The sequence below is a fragment of the Drosophila tropicalis genome, unplaced genomic scaffold (assembly GCF_018151085.1).
Source record: "Drosophila tropicalis isolate 14030-0801.00 unplaced genomic scaffold, ASM1815108v1 contig_845, whole genome shotgun sequence".
NCBI lineage: Eukaryota > Metazoa > Arthropoda > Insecta > Diptera > Drosophilidae > Drosophila > Drosophila tropicalis.
In genome coordinates this window covers 10,434,992-10,452,570 of record NW_027173338.1, presented here as the reverse complement: position 1 = coordinate 10,452,570, position 17,579 = coordinate 10,434,992, and the positions used below count along the sequence as shown (strand labels likewise).

The 17,579-nt window shown below is 38.0% G+C and overlaps 1 protein-coding gene and 1 non-coding gene across 7 annotated transcripts in view; one reads left to right on the top strand and one right to left on the bottom strand.

Annotated features, from left to right (window-relative positions):
• Positions 1 to 17,579, top strand: part of Wdr62 (WD repeat domain 62) — a 75,462-nt gene that overhangs the window by 52,814 nt on the left and 5,069 nt on the right. For 3 of the 6 annotated variants that reach the window (XM_068295801.1, XM_068295800.1, XM_068295802.1), the window contains exons 2-11: positions 10,996 to 11,087; positions 12,351 to 12,594; positions 12,670 to 12,879; positions 12,946 to 13,365; positions 13,441 to 14,163; positions 14,226 to 15,451; positions 15,512 to 15,834; positions 15,913 to 16,061; positions 16,318 to 16,347; positions 17,456 to 17,567. In XM_068295801.1, the coding sequence (XP_068151902.1) occupies positions 10,996 to 11,087; positions 12,351 to 12,594; positions 12,670 to 12,879; positions 12,946 to 13,365; positions 13,441 to 14,163; positions 14,226 to 15,451; positions 15,512 to 15,834; positions 15,913 to 16,061; positions 16,318 to 16,347; positions 17,456 to 17,567 (3,529 nt within the window). Of the gene's footprint in view, positions 1 to 5,104; positions 5,186 to 10,995; positions 11,088 to 12,350; positions 12,595 to 12,669; positions 12,880 to 12,945; positions 13,366 to 13,440; positions 14,164 to 14,225; positions 15,452 to 15,511; positions 15,835 to 15,912; positions 16,062 to 16,317; positions 16,348 to 17,455; positions 17,568 to 17,579 lie in introns of those variants that run through there. The other 3 variants (XM_068295804.1, XM_068295803.1, XM_068295805.1) reach the window with 2 other exon arrangements.
• TRNAG-GCC (transfer RNA glycine (anticodon GCC)) lies at positions 17,105 to 17,175 on the bottom strand. Its single transcript has one exon. It is a non-coding gene; the product is annotated as a tRNA-Gly (tRNA).

Sequence of the window (17,579 nt, the reverse complement as noted above, 5' to 3'; positions counted from 1 at the left end):
TAAATTTTTTGTGTGTCTCACAGTTTCAGCGTGTTTTTTGTTTTTGCGTGTTGCGGATTGTGTGATTTTTTTTCCATCTCTCATGGCCAAGTAGCGACACAGACGGTGACGGCTCCGGTGATTTCCTTAGCTCATTAAACGCACTTAAAACTAACTGACTGAATGAATGACCGACTGACTGAGTGACTAACTTAAAAATTAAACCAAAAGCCAAATAAAAATGGCAACTCACTTTAATTATATATTTTTTGGTGATTTAATAGTGAGAGTGTGTCAAATTAAGCTAAGAACAGGAAATGAAATTATATATATTTAATTAATTAAAAATTAAGAAATATAAATTCTTTAATTCTACATCCAACAGCAAGAAAAACCTTTTAAGTTGACTGCATTTTTGGAAGTTTATCTATATAATTAACACTTATAATCGAGAGAGAAAAGATTTATCTCACCTTCACCGGATTACCATCATCTTAAGAGCCTCTACCCATCCCATTTCGGTTGGCATTTTCATTTGCTCAGCAGTCACAAATTACTTGCACAAATAGCAATCATTAGATAAATTGCGCGGGCATTAGAGTGCATTACGTGCCATCACTAGCAACAGCAACAACACCAACAGAAATAAAAGCAAAGACAACAACGAACATTGACCAAAAGCCTTTTAACTAACACTAATACCACATTAAACTTTCAAATCAACTAAGGCCGGCATTTTCCACAAGTCAAAACTGGGAACAAGTTTGAAAAAGTCTACTCCACTTGCAGGGAGGGATAAGGAAATGAGCGGAGTGAGTGGGTAGGTAGATAGGTAAATTTGTTAGTGAATAGATAGATAGGAATAGGGTAGGCCAAGCTGAAGTTAAATAGATTTTTAGGAGCCGCCATGGTTGTGTCTTTCATCAACTTTGACACCCAGACCCAGGGCCTTTGGCAACATTTTCCGCTGCAGTTTTTTTTTTCTTTTCAACTTACTTTCCATAAACTTTTTCATGTACTCTCTTGGCTTGAATTAAATTGGGGTATATTGGCAAAGAAGTTTACCTATTAGTAAATGCATTTAAAGTCAACTTAATTTCAGATTAAGATACAAGAGCTGAGACTTCCGTCTTAGTAGCTCAGATCTTAAAACGAGACTAAGTCGGGAATCTAGTCTCAATTACTCGACAGCTAAAAGCGTCTGCCTATCATTAAGTAGCAAGAGTATAAATTTATTTCAACATAATTTCACCTTAAACCAAAGGGTATACTTTTCGTCGTTGTTTTGAGTTGGAAATGGAATTTTCCTTGTATTTTTTTTGTTTTTGATGGCCACCACAGAAATTTTCGCAGATTTATGATGAGGAGTTCTCAGAGTTATTTCCCCCAAGAGCCATCACGCTTGTCACGTAGTCCAGAGAGTGTCTGGCGAGTAAATTGCGGAACTTTTCTTTTTCATTGAATTATGTTGTACATTTTTTGTCTCTCTCCCCCCATCCTTACCATAGATAAGATTATTTATTAGCACTTGCATTTTTTACACCACATTTATATGGTTTTTTTTTTTGTGTGAATGGGTTTATTGATTTCGAATTAATTGCAGAGTTTTAAATGTTTGTAATCATCATGTCATGCAAGAAATATGCCTGAAATAACCTGTTATTAATATTGCAGCCAATATGGCTGCAAGAGCTAGCCAGAGTTGACCACGGAGTTAGCCAAGATTTAGATCTGAATGCGATCAAGCTTAGCTCATTCAGTCATGCAATCATTCAGAGAGAGAGAGAGAGAGGTATTTTGAATTTGCTTGGCAATTTATTGACATATTGACAAATGTGCACAGAATCAAAGAGTGGAAAGAAAAAGGATTGATTGACAGTCGTGTTGACTAGTTGAATGCATGATTGAACTGGAGTTGGTATTCACTTGATTGACGCATTTCACCCCAAAAAGGGGATTGCCTTTATATTAAGGTGTGTGTTTGCATTTCAGGGAATAGGGCATAAGTTATGTACAGGAATTGTTAAATTAAAGCTAAACTATTGTAGGGTCATTAATTTAGTATATCACGGACCGAGAACAACCTGTCATTTCGCTTCATTAACAAGATTAAACATTTGTCTCTGTAACAAATAAATCAAATAAATGAATTATTATTAATAATGCCCACATGACTTGTGACTTAAAGCGTCATAGAGCCATTCAAACATTGTAAAACCAAATCTAAATGAGACAAAAGTATTTTAATTACAATGGAAAATAGAGACAGTGAGAAGGAGGCACGAATGTTGGGCGAGATTCATGTAAATGTCCATATAGACGGCAAAAATCAAAGTTAAAAAGGAAAAATGGCAGCCAAGTGGCACAAGTTTTTGGTCTGCATTCATTTGAATACGACAACTATGCGTCGCTTGCAGGCGTAGACTATAGATATAAACATATACATATAAGATATACACAAGTATCTATCCAACTATCTATCCATCTATCTATCTGCCAGTCAGACAGTCGCTTGTAACTTTCCCCCATAAACTAGAGACGTTCATGCCATGGCACAAGATAAAGAAATTGGTTAAACAATTGGCCCCGGTTTCGGTTGGTCCCCGGGTCGACCGACTCGACTTAGCTCAGCTCAGCTTGGCTCTTGGATTTGATTTGATCTGGCCTAGCCCGGTCTGGCCTCTTTCGCATTCAAGTGCGTTGCGTCTTTCACTTTATATTGCAAAGAATGTGGGGGAGTGGGTGGGAGACTGTTTGCCGGGGGATATGTCAGCAATGCATTTCTTTGTTTGTCTGTTTGTTTGTCAATCTGTCGTTGCAATGTTGTCTATGCGTTTTGGTTTTTTCGGTTGCTGCCTGATTATTTCACTTGATTTGTGTTATGCAAATTGATTTTCTTTTCTCTTTCTCTGCCCTGCTCTGCTCACTGTTTGCTCAAAGCACTTAGAGTTGTTTATGGAAAGGTAGCTGCAATTTTGATTGGCTCTTTTGTGCATTAGTTAACTTTTATGACTGCATTTTGATTGGGAATTGGCAAAGTAGGATTAGAAGGAAGCTATGCAAGCAGATCGCTAACAAAAGAACTCAATTAGAGACTAGATTCTAAGCCAAAATCAAAGTTGGAATCTATAATTGGTTTTAAACACCGGAGGTTATAAAGAAAATGTTGCTTTTGAAAGTCAGATTTATGTATGTTGTCGATGTATCAGTTTAGTAAGTAGTTTAAATTGATACACAGATTGAAGCTAATCAAGTGATTAGAGCTTTAAAGATACTCACAGCGAAAGTTATCACGCTGTTAAATTGTTTTCTTATAACTTTTTTTAGTATGTCTTCTTTTCTAGTATAAGAACTGAGTTCGTAATAAATCCTTCTAAAGTGAATTATATCTAATGTAAATTATATTTTCTAACAATAAGATGAAGGAAATTAGCTTCTTAGCCTGGTTATTAAATGGGTCTTTTTAAAATTCTTTCGTGCAATTTTAAAATCTGTAGAACCATAAAAGTCTTCCTTAAACCGACTATTCATTGCTCAATCAATAGATATGTATCTTTGTTATGGCTTCATCAGCCACGAGTTGTCTTCACCTGAACCAAACTGACTGGTTCATATTTAATAATTTCTCGTTGATTCTTTGCATATTTAGTGCATAAATCGAATTGTAATATTTGTATTGCTTTATTTGGCAATTGCCATAGTAGATATCTATCTAGATATCTTATATTGGTTATGTGTTTTAGTGTGTGTGGAATGGCACCTAAATATGTTCCAGTTGCTTGACTTGTCTGCTCCGGTTGACTGCTCTACCACTACAAGCCGCCAATGCCCCGCCCCTCTCTCCTTTCCTTCATCACAGTGGCACATTGCTGTTGATTTGCCTAATTTTGTGGTTGTTTACAGCATTTGGAGGCAACGTGTACGCCTACAATTCAATACAGATAGTGGATTGCTTTTTGTTGCTGCTAACAATTTATTGCATTTTGTGGGCAGTGCAGACAGACAGGCAGATACAGATACATTTGCACACTCGGAGTGAAGGAGACACAGATACTACTTGGCTTCTAGTTATTATAATGAGCTCTAAACACTTTCAACTTAACTATTCATATATGTAAATTATTAAACTACTGTGGGTGCTGGCTGGCCGACATCAGCAAGAGCAATTGATAAATTGTTTTTCTTTTTGGGTTCAAGTTAGGTTCTTGTCATATGTCAATTATTTGATCCGTGTAGAGGAAAATCACCGTGTGTTCGATCTGTCGATCTGTGTGTGTGTGTTTGGAAAAACGTGTTTCTTTCAAATATGCAAATCTAAAGAGCGCGGAGTTGAAACTGAAACCGCGGTCTGAGGTCTGAGATTGAGTATCTATCAGATACTCGTTGTCGACGTGTGTGCGTCTTTTCAAATGCGTCGCTCAAAAACTCAATCGCCTCTCGCTCTCACTCACACAATCTCTCTCACAATCGTTGTGTCTTTTGGTTAACTCAACAATGTTGTCTCAAAATCTCGACAGTTTCATTTGAGCCGCGGTAAAAAACGATACGCGACGACGGCTGACAAACAAAACGCCGATAACAATAATAATAATAATAACCAAAACGACTCTAAGCCAACGAGCAACAAAAAAAATATATATATCATAATTATATTTATGCTACGGGCCAATTTGTGACACACAAAGCAAGAAAATAAATGAAAAAAAAAGTGAATTAAAGAAATTAGTGGAATAAATGTTAATAGAATATGAAGTAGGCAAAAAGATACCGCAACGAATTCAGTCAACGCTGAAAGATACAACGAACCTCAACGAGAGAGAGAGAGAGCGAGGGAGAAAGAGAATATTTCAGCCACGACCTTGACAAAGTCGCAAAACAAAACAACAACATAAATTCAACAAAGCGAATTACGAATCAAAGTTAAATACTCAGACCGCAAAAAGTATTATTTTCCATGTGTATTATAAATATATATTAATTACATAAAAACGCCCCCAAAAACCAGAAATTTTTACGAATTTATTAATATAATTGTGCAGATACATATATTGTGGGCGTATCTCAGTGCCATATATACCTAGTTATCGTAAGATATTACTATATAGTATATATACCCTCGAGGAATGTGTTGTGTAAAACAATGTTTGCTCCACGAAACTCATCACCAGTTGCCCATTATGGCAAAGAGGATGTTGCAGCCTATGAGGTAAAGGTTAAAAACAACAAAAACTTACGGATTAAAAGTGAATCAGAATTGATGATTGATATACCAGAAGTTATAAGTCAGTAATTAAGTCCAAGAGATTACCTTAAGAACAACTTGCTTAAAGATGCATCGATCTTAATGAGAAATAGTTGGGTGGGTTAGGTTTACCTTTTGAAACTTATTCTTATTACAGAGAGTAAGAAAACTATTGAATTAGACGAGAGGGTCTAGGAGTCAGGATTGGACACATTTAATATTTGTTCTCTGTGCTTTTCATTCACCAACTTTACTTTACACCTTTCAAACAGTTAACGCCAATGTTTTGTATTTCTTAAAAAATTTAATTATCCCTGTCACAAACAAAAGCAGCTTCCCTTATTAATATGAAATTGCTGTATACTCTTTCTGTCGAATGTCTCAATTTTGTGTTAACTTTTTCTAATTTTGAGCAACTGAAGACAACTTTCATTCGGTTAGATAGTTAGTTAAGGCCATTTACATTACACATTCTCTATCCCCAATAGAAAGCAAGTTCTGCGCTTGTTTGGCTTTTCCTACATTTCATTTCTTTTCTTTTTCTCTTTTTGCTTTTGCAAAGCAATATCCGCTGAAAGATGTATATATACAGATATATATAGATAAATATTTGTATGTATATTGCTGCCCACATTTGACTTGCTTTGACTTGGTCAAATATTCACTCTGTGGCATGATTCATGTGGCAGAAACTTTTGTCTCCGCAGTTGTAATGAGTTTTTGCGGTTGAGTCAAGTTCTGTACGAGATGAATTCATCTACCCGCAAGTAATTATGGGCTATTAGCTATAGCTAAAATTGATCTTGGCGGCATTTTTTAAAAAGCATTGCAAGGAATTTTCAGCTATTGTGTTTTAGACAATGTCAAGGAGATCTAAACACAGTTGGCAAACAAATACAGAAAAAAATCAATGTACAATATGTATCTCTGTTTTTTGTGCTTAAACAACTTGAACCTCATATTCGTAGTCATAAAGATTTTGCTCACGTAAGCTTGTTGTAGATACAAATGTATTTTTTGTTGTTATTATGAGGGTCTCCCATCACCCCAAATAATCCGATGAAAGCCAATTGGAAATGCACAAAACGTGGCTGAAAGGCAAAAGCAAAAAACAAAGAAAGAAAAAATAGCAAATGCGATATAAGATAACCAAAGTTGAAAGAATGCGTTGGGCATTAGAAAAGAAAGAGGAGGATATCAATAATCAATGAACCTAGACCGAAAGATTCTATTTGCCATAAAACAGAATGGCAAAAATCAAGTGAAAAGCCAACATATCAAGTGAATTTATTACAATTTGTCTTAGAAGTCGATCTTCTTTCTTGAGTTAGACCAAGAAATGTGATTTATTTTAACTAAATGCATAATCTAATCGTCTTGAACACTTTGCATTTACGTACAATATTTTAATTGATTCTTTTTAAATCTTTTACTGTTTATAAACGGAAAGCTGAATGTTAATTAAAGAATAGTAAAAAGATTTTCTGTTGGAAGAGGAATGTCTTCCATAATTTGTTTGACTCAAAAACCAAAATATCTACAGCAAGGGCATGTCAAATATATAACAAACTCATATGCTAATTAACTAAAACAAGTCAAGTTTGTTGTATTAATAATTTTGATATTAATTACGAAATGTTAACTTTAATAAATTTCAAATTTATGCATAATCTTTAAGAATTTCACACACACACACACACTGTCATACAAAACAAACAAACTAAAATTCAAAGAAATTTGTTTTCCTGTTTAGATATTTATTGATTGAATGGAGTGTATATAGTTATAGTAAGAGGTGATGATGATATGGGGTGGAGTGAGGTGAAACTGGTAGCCAATTAAGTCTGGCTTTTGTGTGTGTTTGTCTGAGAGGCTTAAAATTCGATGCTATATGATTATTAATTGATTTGTGCGGCGCCAGCTTTGGCTGCTGGACTGTAACCAAAATACATTTTGTGGCTTGGCATGTTATGGCCATCAGCTCTCTCATCAAGACGATGCGAGAGAGTTCATGTTTAAACTAATTATTTATAACATGATCAATTTATTAATATTAATTATTTAACTTATACAAAATGCAATTACAGTCATGAAAACCCAAAGACGCCGGCCATCAGTGTCGGAGTGGGGGAGATGGCATAAGATGGGAGTTGCTGACCTGGTAAAAACTTCCTCATTTTAGAGAAAAAACAGAGAGAGCAAGAGATAGATCCATGAATAAATCTTTAGTAGGCGACCTCGTTTTGCTAGGTTGTTGGCATTCTGATCCGCTGTTTCAGCTTGACACCTGTCGCATTCAAATGTTTTGAGAGAAGAATTCACAATACCTTTTTATATTTGTTGTTTAATCTTCATTCTGCTGTGGGAGTGGGTAGCACCAGCAGCCCACAATGAATTTATTTTGTTTTTATTGTCTTAGACGACATTTCAATTTGTTTATTAGGAAGACAAGGCTGAAATATTAGATGGGCTTGGAGTGAGGTAAAGCTGATGCGGGTCAAAATCCTTGTCGTTTCTTAACCTTTCAACTAGAAAAAATGGCAAAAAGCCATCCCCATCCCTAGGATTCTCTATTTCAATTTTTATTTTTATCCATTTAAAAAGACACCTTGGCTAAGCCATGACTAACTGCCAGGGAATTGGTAGCTCAATAATGACCCATATCGACCTGAATAATCGCCTCGGCACTCGAGATTATCATCTGCCTTTCCTTCTCTATTGTTTCAAGTAGGTGTCTAGCCATGATGTACAATGATTTTGACACCATTTGCTTTTATGTCTTTTTTATTTTACATGACCAATTGCGTGCATTGAACTTAGCCACGAAGAGGCAAACGGCCAACAACTTCATTATTATGCAAAAAACAATAAATAAATAACTACAACACACACACACACACACATCTTTATAATGCATTTTGATTAACAACAAAACTGGCAAGAATCCAGCAAGACACTCAACTGAAATTGATTTGCCTGTGGCTTGAAGTTCTTCTTGCCAAGTTCGTATGAGATTGTTTCGCTTTTTGGTCATGGTCATGGGACGAGTACTACACCCAGAGAGAAGTGTTCTCGTTTGTCATAATACACAAATTAAACATTAATTTATTATTGTTTAACTGCCGCATCTGTCACGGGCAGACAACCTGAAGTTACTTTACCTTATTTGCCCACCAAATGCGCAGAAAATCAATTTCGCTACTCAACCAAATTTGTATTTTCAAAAAAAAAAAAACACCTGAAAACTGAAACTTTTGTGTTTTTTTGTTTATGTTTTTTATTTTTGTAACTCCCAAATTGGCTTTGATGAATGACGTGTGTCGACTTCCGTTTGTTGACAGTAAAATTCAGACAATAGAAAAGAAGAGAAAAAACGGAAGGCAAACGTGTAAAAAAAGCAACCAAACAAATTGAAATGAATTGATATCATCAGTCAGAGGAATCTTTTTTAGTCTTAGGCTAAGAGCCCTATTAAGATTTTGAATGGAATTCCAGCAGCTTGACAGAAGCTTCTACTTAAACCAGGAGATTCTAATCTAGGTGACCAACAAGTTGGTTATGTTCGATGGGATTGGATTGCAAACATTCAAGAATCGGATATATAGTAACTGTAAACTGGTGAAAGGATAATACTTTTCATTCGATATGTCTAGAATATTTTCAACAAATAATGTTTCTCCCTGTCCTCCCCTACAAGGAGATTAAACAATTTTCTACCATTCTGTACTATTCATACATTTATTGTGTAAATATTTTCTATAAACCTAAAGATTCAGACAATGACAAACAAGAAAAGTAATTAAAACGTTTTCGAAGGAATCCCCTTAAATAAGTAATCAACACGCAAATAAACGATTCTCTTCTTTTCGTTTTGTCAATTAAAGCTTAATTATTAATTATAAGCAAACCCGATGCTTGCATCTCACGATCCCACGTTGCGCATACGCCCCATCAAACATTGAGGAAAGTTGTTTCAATCGTGCTTATGCATGATTATATTCAAATTATTTAGATTTAACTCTGCCAATTTTCTAGCCATGCTTTGAAAAATTAAAAACTAAAATTTGTTTACAATTTCACGGCATATTTGTGGCATTAAAAATTCAACAAATAACTGCCAGATAAATCAGCTCTAGAATAGCAAACCGGTTTCCTACACAGCGACCTTTGCGTTAAAAAACACACATAAATATGCTATATAAACAAACATATATAAATATATGTATGTATTTAAGATCGCGTTGGTGGCTAAAATGAAACAAGCCGATCAAATAATTCTCATAGTAAAAACGTAAAGTGTAAAAAAATCTCCTAAGAGTTAACTCTCTCGAGATGATCTCAGCTTAGTTGTATTTGCGACGCAGAAACTTATAGCTAAAATCCCATCATTTTGGTATGTGCCTGATGCTTCGCCCACGCAATTTTAACAGAAGTCATTATATAGAATATATGTACATATATATGGGGAAGGAATTTATATCTACATACCTCTTAATTTGTTTTTTTTGCAAGTGCAAGACAATTAAAATTGAACTGTGTCTCCAGCACTTGAGACTTGAATGCGGCAGTCGATAAAGCATTTGACTAAAGCACGCTTCCTTTCTTTGTTGTACGAGAGTGTGTGTGTGTGTGTGTGAGCAACCTGTTTTTAATGTATTATTGTTATTAGTAATATTGCCCCGTAATTGTTGCTTTTTTTGCTGTTGTTGTACTCAAACAGCGTTAGTAAATGGGCAAGATCAAGGTGAGACTAACTCTGGTGAGGCGTAACCAAACGCTACTATGAATGAAGTCATGGCTAAGAACTAAGCAAGAAAATGAATGAAAAGTTTTTAAATATCTCACTCTTCTAAATTTTGATGCTCAACTAACTGGAAAAATGATTTAGACAATCAATATTGACTTGGGGCGTTGAGTTCAAACATAAGCAAAATTGGATATAAATATTTAATTTACACAAAAAAGAGGATGTGTTTAATAATTATAATGCCATTTGTAAGACTTCATTAACGAAAGTCTAAACAAAAGACTGTTGGTTCTTCTATGTAAACATAATATTATTTCAAATATGTACCTAAATATTCAGTGGACTCAAGCAATATGAAATGTTTGCAGTTGCAAATATAATAAAATATAAATTGTTTAATAAAGAGATGTTTTATTTCTGAAAGAGAAAAGCTCATGCATTTTAGCCTGTCATACCAAGTGTTGGTCAAGGGGCTCACTTGTACATAATTTATTAACAATTTGGCTTAGATTATTTAGTGTTTCAGAGCAGACTTATTGTTTTTCGCGGTTTTAGTCGCTGAAATACATTTTCACATAAATTAATTGTATTCTGTTTTTATTACAAACATTGAAATGCTTTTTACTCTTTGGTGTCAATTAATTATGGCCAGTTATTTGGTTTAATCCTAGCTGCATGACAATTTTTTCAAGTGTATATGGATGGAAAACCTAACTTCTATTGAAATGTTGTGTTAACAACAATGTTGTATGTAGTTAACACAGATAAGGCTTGGCTTATAGGCAAATAAATAACGCACAAGTGTGCGAACTGTGTGCGTTAATATTTAACACCCAATAACAACAACAACAACATGTTGTCTACTAATACTTTTTGCGTTTATTTTTAATTTTTAAATTTTTTTTCTTATTTTTTTTTATTATTATTTGTGTTGTGCAAGCAAATGTTTTGTACGCTGCTGACCTTGCCCAAAAAATGATGTAATAGCTAATGATTTGATGTTTTTTCTTTCATTTTCTTTTTGCAGATAAAACTCAAAAAGGTTTTGGGTCTGACTGTATGCAGTAATGCGGCATTGGATGTATCACCCATCAGCGGCCTTTTGGCCTATCCGGCGGGGTAAGCATTCAAATTATTGGAAAACTCTGAAAAACCATTATGAAAACGAAAGAAAAAAACAATTTTAGAGAGATTTCCGTGTAGATATTAAGGTTGACAAAATGATTTTTTGATTGAATCTCCCTTCAAGCGTACCCAACCCAACACGACCCTCCCTCCCCATCTCTTCCCTATCATCAGTGGCTGCATCATGCAACATGAGTGCATGCTTCTTCTCTATACATAACTTTGTTGGTGCAACAAATTTGTTACAGACGTTTTGCCTCAGCTAACAAATTGCCCCAAATGGCAGGCCCAGATGATGACGGAACAGAGGAGCGTGCAGGAGGGTGTGTGGGTGGAAGGCGGTGGCTATAAGGGGGCTGGTGACAGACATAACATCAGCTGGTTACACATTTAATGTCAAATGCAATTGCCATTTTACAGTGACGAAGATTTGCATATGTCAATGACATTTTTTCCTGTCGTGAGGATTACGTGGCGTATACGTAATGCTGAGAATAATTTAATACTAAACTGTTTAGGTCTAATGGAATAAAAGTTCACATGGTCTGGTTTAAGAGGTTTACCTATAGTATCTAGGCTGTAATGTAGTAGATTGGCTTGATTTATATACTTTTTCCGATCTTCTTCCAAAAATTGATATGTAGAGAGATTGATATGTTGAGAATAAATAGACTGAAGGTTTATTGGAAGAGTCGTAAATTATCTCTCCTAGTATAAAGAAGTATTTCACAGATCTTTCCTAAAAGAATTTGTAAGCATTTTTTAAGCATTAAAGCAAATTAAATATGTTTTGCTTAATCTCCATGCTAAAACTTCAAACAAGCAGCAGCGGTGGCACATTATTTAAAATCTAATTATTTAAGGGAATTCAGGCAGAAAACTGTAACGCCATTAATGGAAAAGCTTTGCAAAGAAGTGTATGAGAAAGTGCCATAGAATTGGCAACCCAAAAGAGCGGGCATGCAGTTTCCGGGAAGGGAAAAGGAACCAAGCTTAAACCAACAACTGCTAGTCGAAGCGACAGGCCTTGAGGTTAAATGCAAAAAGAAAGAATGTTGAATGGAAAGCGACCTTTTCTTGTGACGTTTTTCCGCCCTCAATAGCACGCATGGTCATGTGTCATGTGTATGTGTGCGGGATATCCTTGTGCATTTTAAATGTGCTCCCTGGCATTGGCAAGCCTTTGGTCAAGGACATTGTTGGCATCAAATTTTGTGATTTAATGTGATGCTTAAATTTCAACTCTTTTTATTTCAGATGCACTGTGGTCCTGTTCAATGCGAAACGTCATACGCAAGCCTATCTGGTCAATACCTCCCGCAAAGCATTCACATCCGTTGCCTTCTCGCGATGCGGCCGCTATGTGGCCACCGGCGAGTGTGGCATCAATCCTGCCATTAAAGTCTGGGAGCTGGAAACGCCCAATGGCAATCTGGAGCATTGCACGGGCGGCAATGTGGTTGCCGAATTCGTGGATCACAAATATGCCGTCACATGTGTGGTAAGTCTTCATCTTACTGTTTATTCAACTCGTTCAATGTCAAATCCGTTTCATCGTTCCATCGTTTTGTTGTAGGCCTTCTCGCCCACGGGCAAGTATTTGGTATCGGTTGGTTCGCAGCACGACATGATTGTCAATGTGTTCGATTGGCGTGCCAATTTGAAAATGGCCTCGAATAAGATTAGCTCGAAAGTGGCGGCAGTTTGTTTTTCTGAGGATGGCAGCTATTTTGTCACTGTGGGCAATCGTCATGTTAAATATTGGTATCTGGAAGGAGGACGAAAGGTTAGTTGATACATTCAGTTTGTAGAGAAACAGATTTCTAAACGATTTCTCTTCAATTTTTTCTAGTACAAGGATCCCATTCCACTAATGGGACGCAGCGCCATTTTGGGTGATTTAAGAGATAATGATTTCTGTGCCGTTGCCTGCGGCAAGGGAATCTGCTCAGAGAGTACATATGCCATCACGCGACAGGGTCATCTTGTCGAATTCAGTTCGCGCCGTCTGCTCGACAAGTGGGTGCAGTGCCGCACCAGTAATGCCAATTGCATTTGCGTTAACGAACGCTTCATACTCGTGGGTTGTGCCGAGTCCATAATACGTATTTTCAATGCTGCCACATTGGAATATGTGACCACATTGCCAAGGACTCATTATCTTGGAGTGGATGTGGCACAGGGCATACAAATCAATCACATAATGTCTGTGCCACAGCAGGCCAAGTTCCCTGATTGCATTGCCATGGTTTTCGATGAGCAGCGCTCCAAGGTGAGATGATTTCTCTAGATATTTTCTATTCGTTCCTATTCGACCCATTTAATTCCATATCTTCATGCTTTTCAGGTCAGCTGCGTCTACAATGATCACTCGCTGTACATTTGGGATCTTCGTGATATCTCACGTGTGGGCAAATCACATTCCTTCCTCTATCACTCCACGTGCATTTGGGGCGTGGAGACAGTGCCATATAATTTGGAACGTGAATTGTCGCACACATTGCCTGAGGATTGTTTTGTCACATGCTCCTCGGATGATACCATTCGCGTCTGGGGACTAGATGGTTGCGCCAACAACGAGATCTATCGAAAGAATATTTACTCAAAGGACTTACTGAAAATCATCTATAGTGACGAGGAGCTGCAGTTCATCAAGGATCAGGGCTCATCTCTGTTCGATAAGACGGGCAACTCAACCTACGATGGACGCAATGGAGTGCGTTGCATCAAGATCAGTCCAGAGCTGCAGCATCTGGCCAGTGGCGATCGTTGTGGCAATATACGAGTCTATAGTCTGGTCAATCTAAAGCTTCTGACCACCATTGAAGCCCATGAATCGGAAGTGTTGTGTCTGGAGTACTCCAATGACAAGATTGAACGAAATCTGTTGGCCAGTGCCAGTCGAGATCGTTTGATTCATGTCTTTGATGTCGCTCAGGATTATTTACTACTGCAAACTCTAGATGATCACAGTTCGTCCATAACTTCTATTAAATTTGTGGGTGCTGGCCTCAATTTCCAGATGATAAGCTGCGGCGCCGATAAGTCCATTATGTTTAGAAGTTTTCAAGTAAGTTTTTCAAAAGAAAAGTTTCTTCAATCGCATTCTTAATAATCTATTCAAATTTTCAGGGTAACATTTTTATGAGGGGCACCAATACCTCGGGCAAGACCACGCTCTACGACATGGAAGTCGACTCAAATGCCAAACATATCCTCACCGCCTGCCAGGATCGCAATGTGCGTGTCTATGGCACACAGAATGCCAAGCAGACAAAAACCTTTAAGGGTTCCCATTCGGATGAAGGCAGTCTGATCAAATTAAGCCTGGATCCCAGTGGAATTTATGTGGCCACCTCGTGCACGGACAAAACTCTGGCTGTCTATGACTATTACTCGAGCGAGTGTATGGCCAGAATGTATGGGCATAGTGAATTGGTCACGGGATTGAAATTTACCAACGATTGTCGCCATTTGATATCGGCCAGCGGTGATGGCTGCATCTTCATTTGGCAAGTGCCACACGATATGATAGTCACCATGCAGGCAAGAATGTCGCAGCAGCGTCTACGCTCCGGTCATGCCCCTCTGCAGAGACCCATGTCAGCAATATCCCCTCCTGACGGCGTAGAGACCCCGACTAGCGAACTGGAGTCCCAGCCTCCCAAATTCGTGGTCTCCGACAGATTATCCGATGTGGGTCAATTGCCACAATGGGCAATGCGTAAGGCAGCTGCTGGAGGTGAATCGGATAGCGGTGCCCTGTCCATACCAACACCCAGTGTTGGCTCCTCTGTGCCTGCTCTCCATGCCGCCTCCTCGATGGGCAATCTCAGCTCATCGCCGAGTCAACAGTTTGCTCCACGTGCCCGTGGTCGCTGGGCTCAACGCAGTAGTCAATTGGAGGCCGATGATTTGCGGTCCAATTCGGAGAGCCCCCTGGGCACCGTCTCCTTAGTGGGTGGCCATAGTGCTGTGAATGTTCAGACCTCGGACTATAATAGCGCCTCCTCCAAGGACATCATGTATAATCAAACATATCTGAGCGAAGATTCGTCCATTGATTCGGGCATGGAGACGCGTCGTGAACTCAAATTCATTGGTAGCAGCAATAATGGGACTGTAACCACTTTGGTAACTGCCTCCGCCTCTTCCTCTAGTAATGGTGCCATGACAAATGCTGCCCAACAGCAGCAGCGTCTCCCTCTGCCTCTGGCCGATAAGCGTAAGCCTGGTCTGCGTTTCGATACGCCGCATACCCATGATCATGATGGCGATGTTGAGGATATATCCGACGGTGAGAGAACTAGTTCGGATCATGGAATGTTCTACAATAACATGGCTCCAAGCACGCCTACGTAAGTAAATGAATTCAGCAAGGGTCAAGAAATTAAATTGAGTGCATGTACCATCCACAGAGACTTCAAAGTGACCGCCATGAATGAGGACGAGTTGCGCAAATCTGTGCGACGACAAAAGTTCGAGAAATCTGGCCTACAGTTACCCCCCGTGGGAGGCAGTAGTGGCAATGGGAGCACCCATACGGCCAGCACAGGCACTGGCACAGGGACCTCTGATACCGAGGATGAAGGCTCCACGCCGAGTGCGGACAATGCAGAGCGTTCACTGGCCTCCACGCTGGGTGGCAGTTCGGAGAATCTGCCACAAACTGCGAATAGTTTTCTGCATGCGGCTTTGCCCGAAGGACCTGGCACATCGCCCATGGAACGGGGCACCAGCAGTAAGTAGTAGTCGTAATTTCCCATCACTGTCAGTTTTCATTTCTTATCTTTTTCTCTTTCATCTCGATTCTCTGCAGGTCGTCGCAGTATCAGCGCCAAACACAATGCCACAGAGAACGGCAAAGGCGGCGTTGCGGCTCCGCCCACCATAACTAAGTCATATACCAGCACCAAGAAGGAGGAACTGCTCCAGGTCATCAACAAGGTCAAACAGCAATTGGAGAATGTGAGTTTATATATCCACATGATGTTTATGTATAGCCTTGCCCTGGCCTTGGTTAAGTCTTTATTTTTGTTTCGTTTTTCGCTTTTTGTTGACTATTCTTTTTTGTTTTTTTTATTTTCTTTCTTTTCCGTTTTCCTTTTTCGGGTTTTTTGTTTTATGTGTTTCGTCATTTACTTTGGTGTCTGTCCCTCTTGTCCTTCCCCGTACACAAAACGACCAAAACACAAAATAAAACAAATCCTTTTCCTATATTTAGGGCACAACAAAGCTAAGTGCCATAGCCGAGGTGAGCGAACGAGTTGACTACAAATTTGTTTCTTTTGTTTTTTTGGAATTGACGCTTACCAAAACTGACACATAATCCAAAGCGGCTATCTCTCTAACCGCATTGACCCACTCAGCTTCAGACTAACATTAACGTATAAGTTGCTAGTTCATGAAAAGTTGTTATACTTAGACCGTTACTAACTATATAAAGAGTGTCAAGGACACTTTCCATTCACATTCTATGACGATCTAACATACAAATCATCTTCAGGTGGGCTTCTTACACTATGGGAAATTATAGTAACTCAAACTAATTAAAGTTGAAAAAAGAAATTATTCCTTTTAGCTTAACTCGAAATAATTATTGAATTAGGCAAAGATTAAAACAAACAATGTATATTAAGAACATGAAGGGGTATCTCTGAGAATCAATTTTAGGAAATTTTTGAACATTTTTCCAATTAATTTTTATTTTCATTTCGAAGAGAAAACATCAAAGATATAGATAACTTTTTATTGTTTTTCATTGCTCATTTGACAATTTAAATCATATTTTATTTACGATACAATACAACTTAAATTTTCCTTGAAAAAGCTATTGAGACTTCTTGAAGTAAAGATTTGTGAAGTAAATTTTTGTATTTTAAAAATGAGTATGAGTTTAGTTCCTTACCTAACAATAAATAGTTGAAATTACTTAATAATTCCACCCATCAACATTCACCCAATTTATTTAAAACAACAATTAATAACAGAATCAAAAAAAAAGATACTTATGCATCGGCCGGGAATCGAACCCGGGCCGCCCGCGTGGCAGGCGAGCATTCTACCACTGAACCACCGATGCTTGTTGGGTGAACCTACCTATAGGAGTAGTCAGATTTACTAAGCATTGGCAAAGACATCATAGACAAGTCTAAAAATAATGAACAACGACAAAAAACATACACTAACAACATGCAGCATAAAACTTGCTTGACAAGATAACCCTTCCGCCCCCAGCGGAACAGCTTGTGTGGCATTTAGTTAAACCTCCTCCGCCCCATACTAAAATGCTTTGAATTTGCAACTAATTTGCGGAGTTTTGTCTAAACTTTAACTTAAATTTTGATTTGTTGAATCCACAGGTCGGACATAGACCCTTGCGGGGCAGTCGCAGCATATCGGACTTGAGTTTAGCTGGAAACTTGGACAATTCCAGGACAACAGTTGGCGGCCCAGGACGTTACACAAAACCAGGTGAGGAATTGG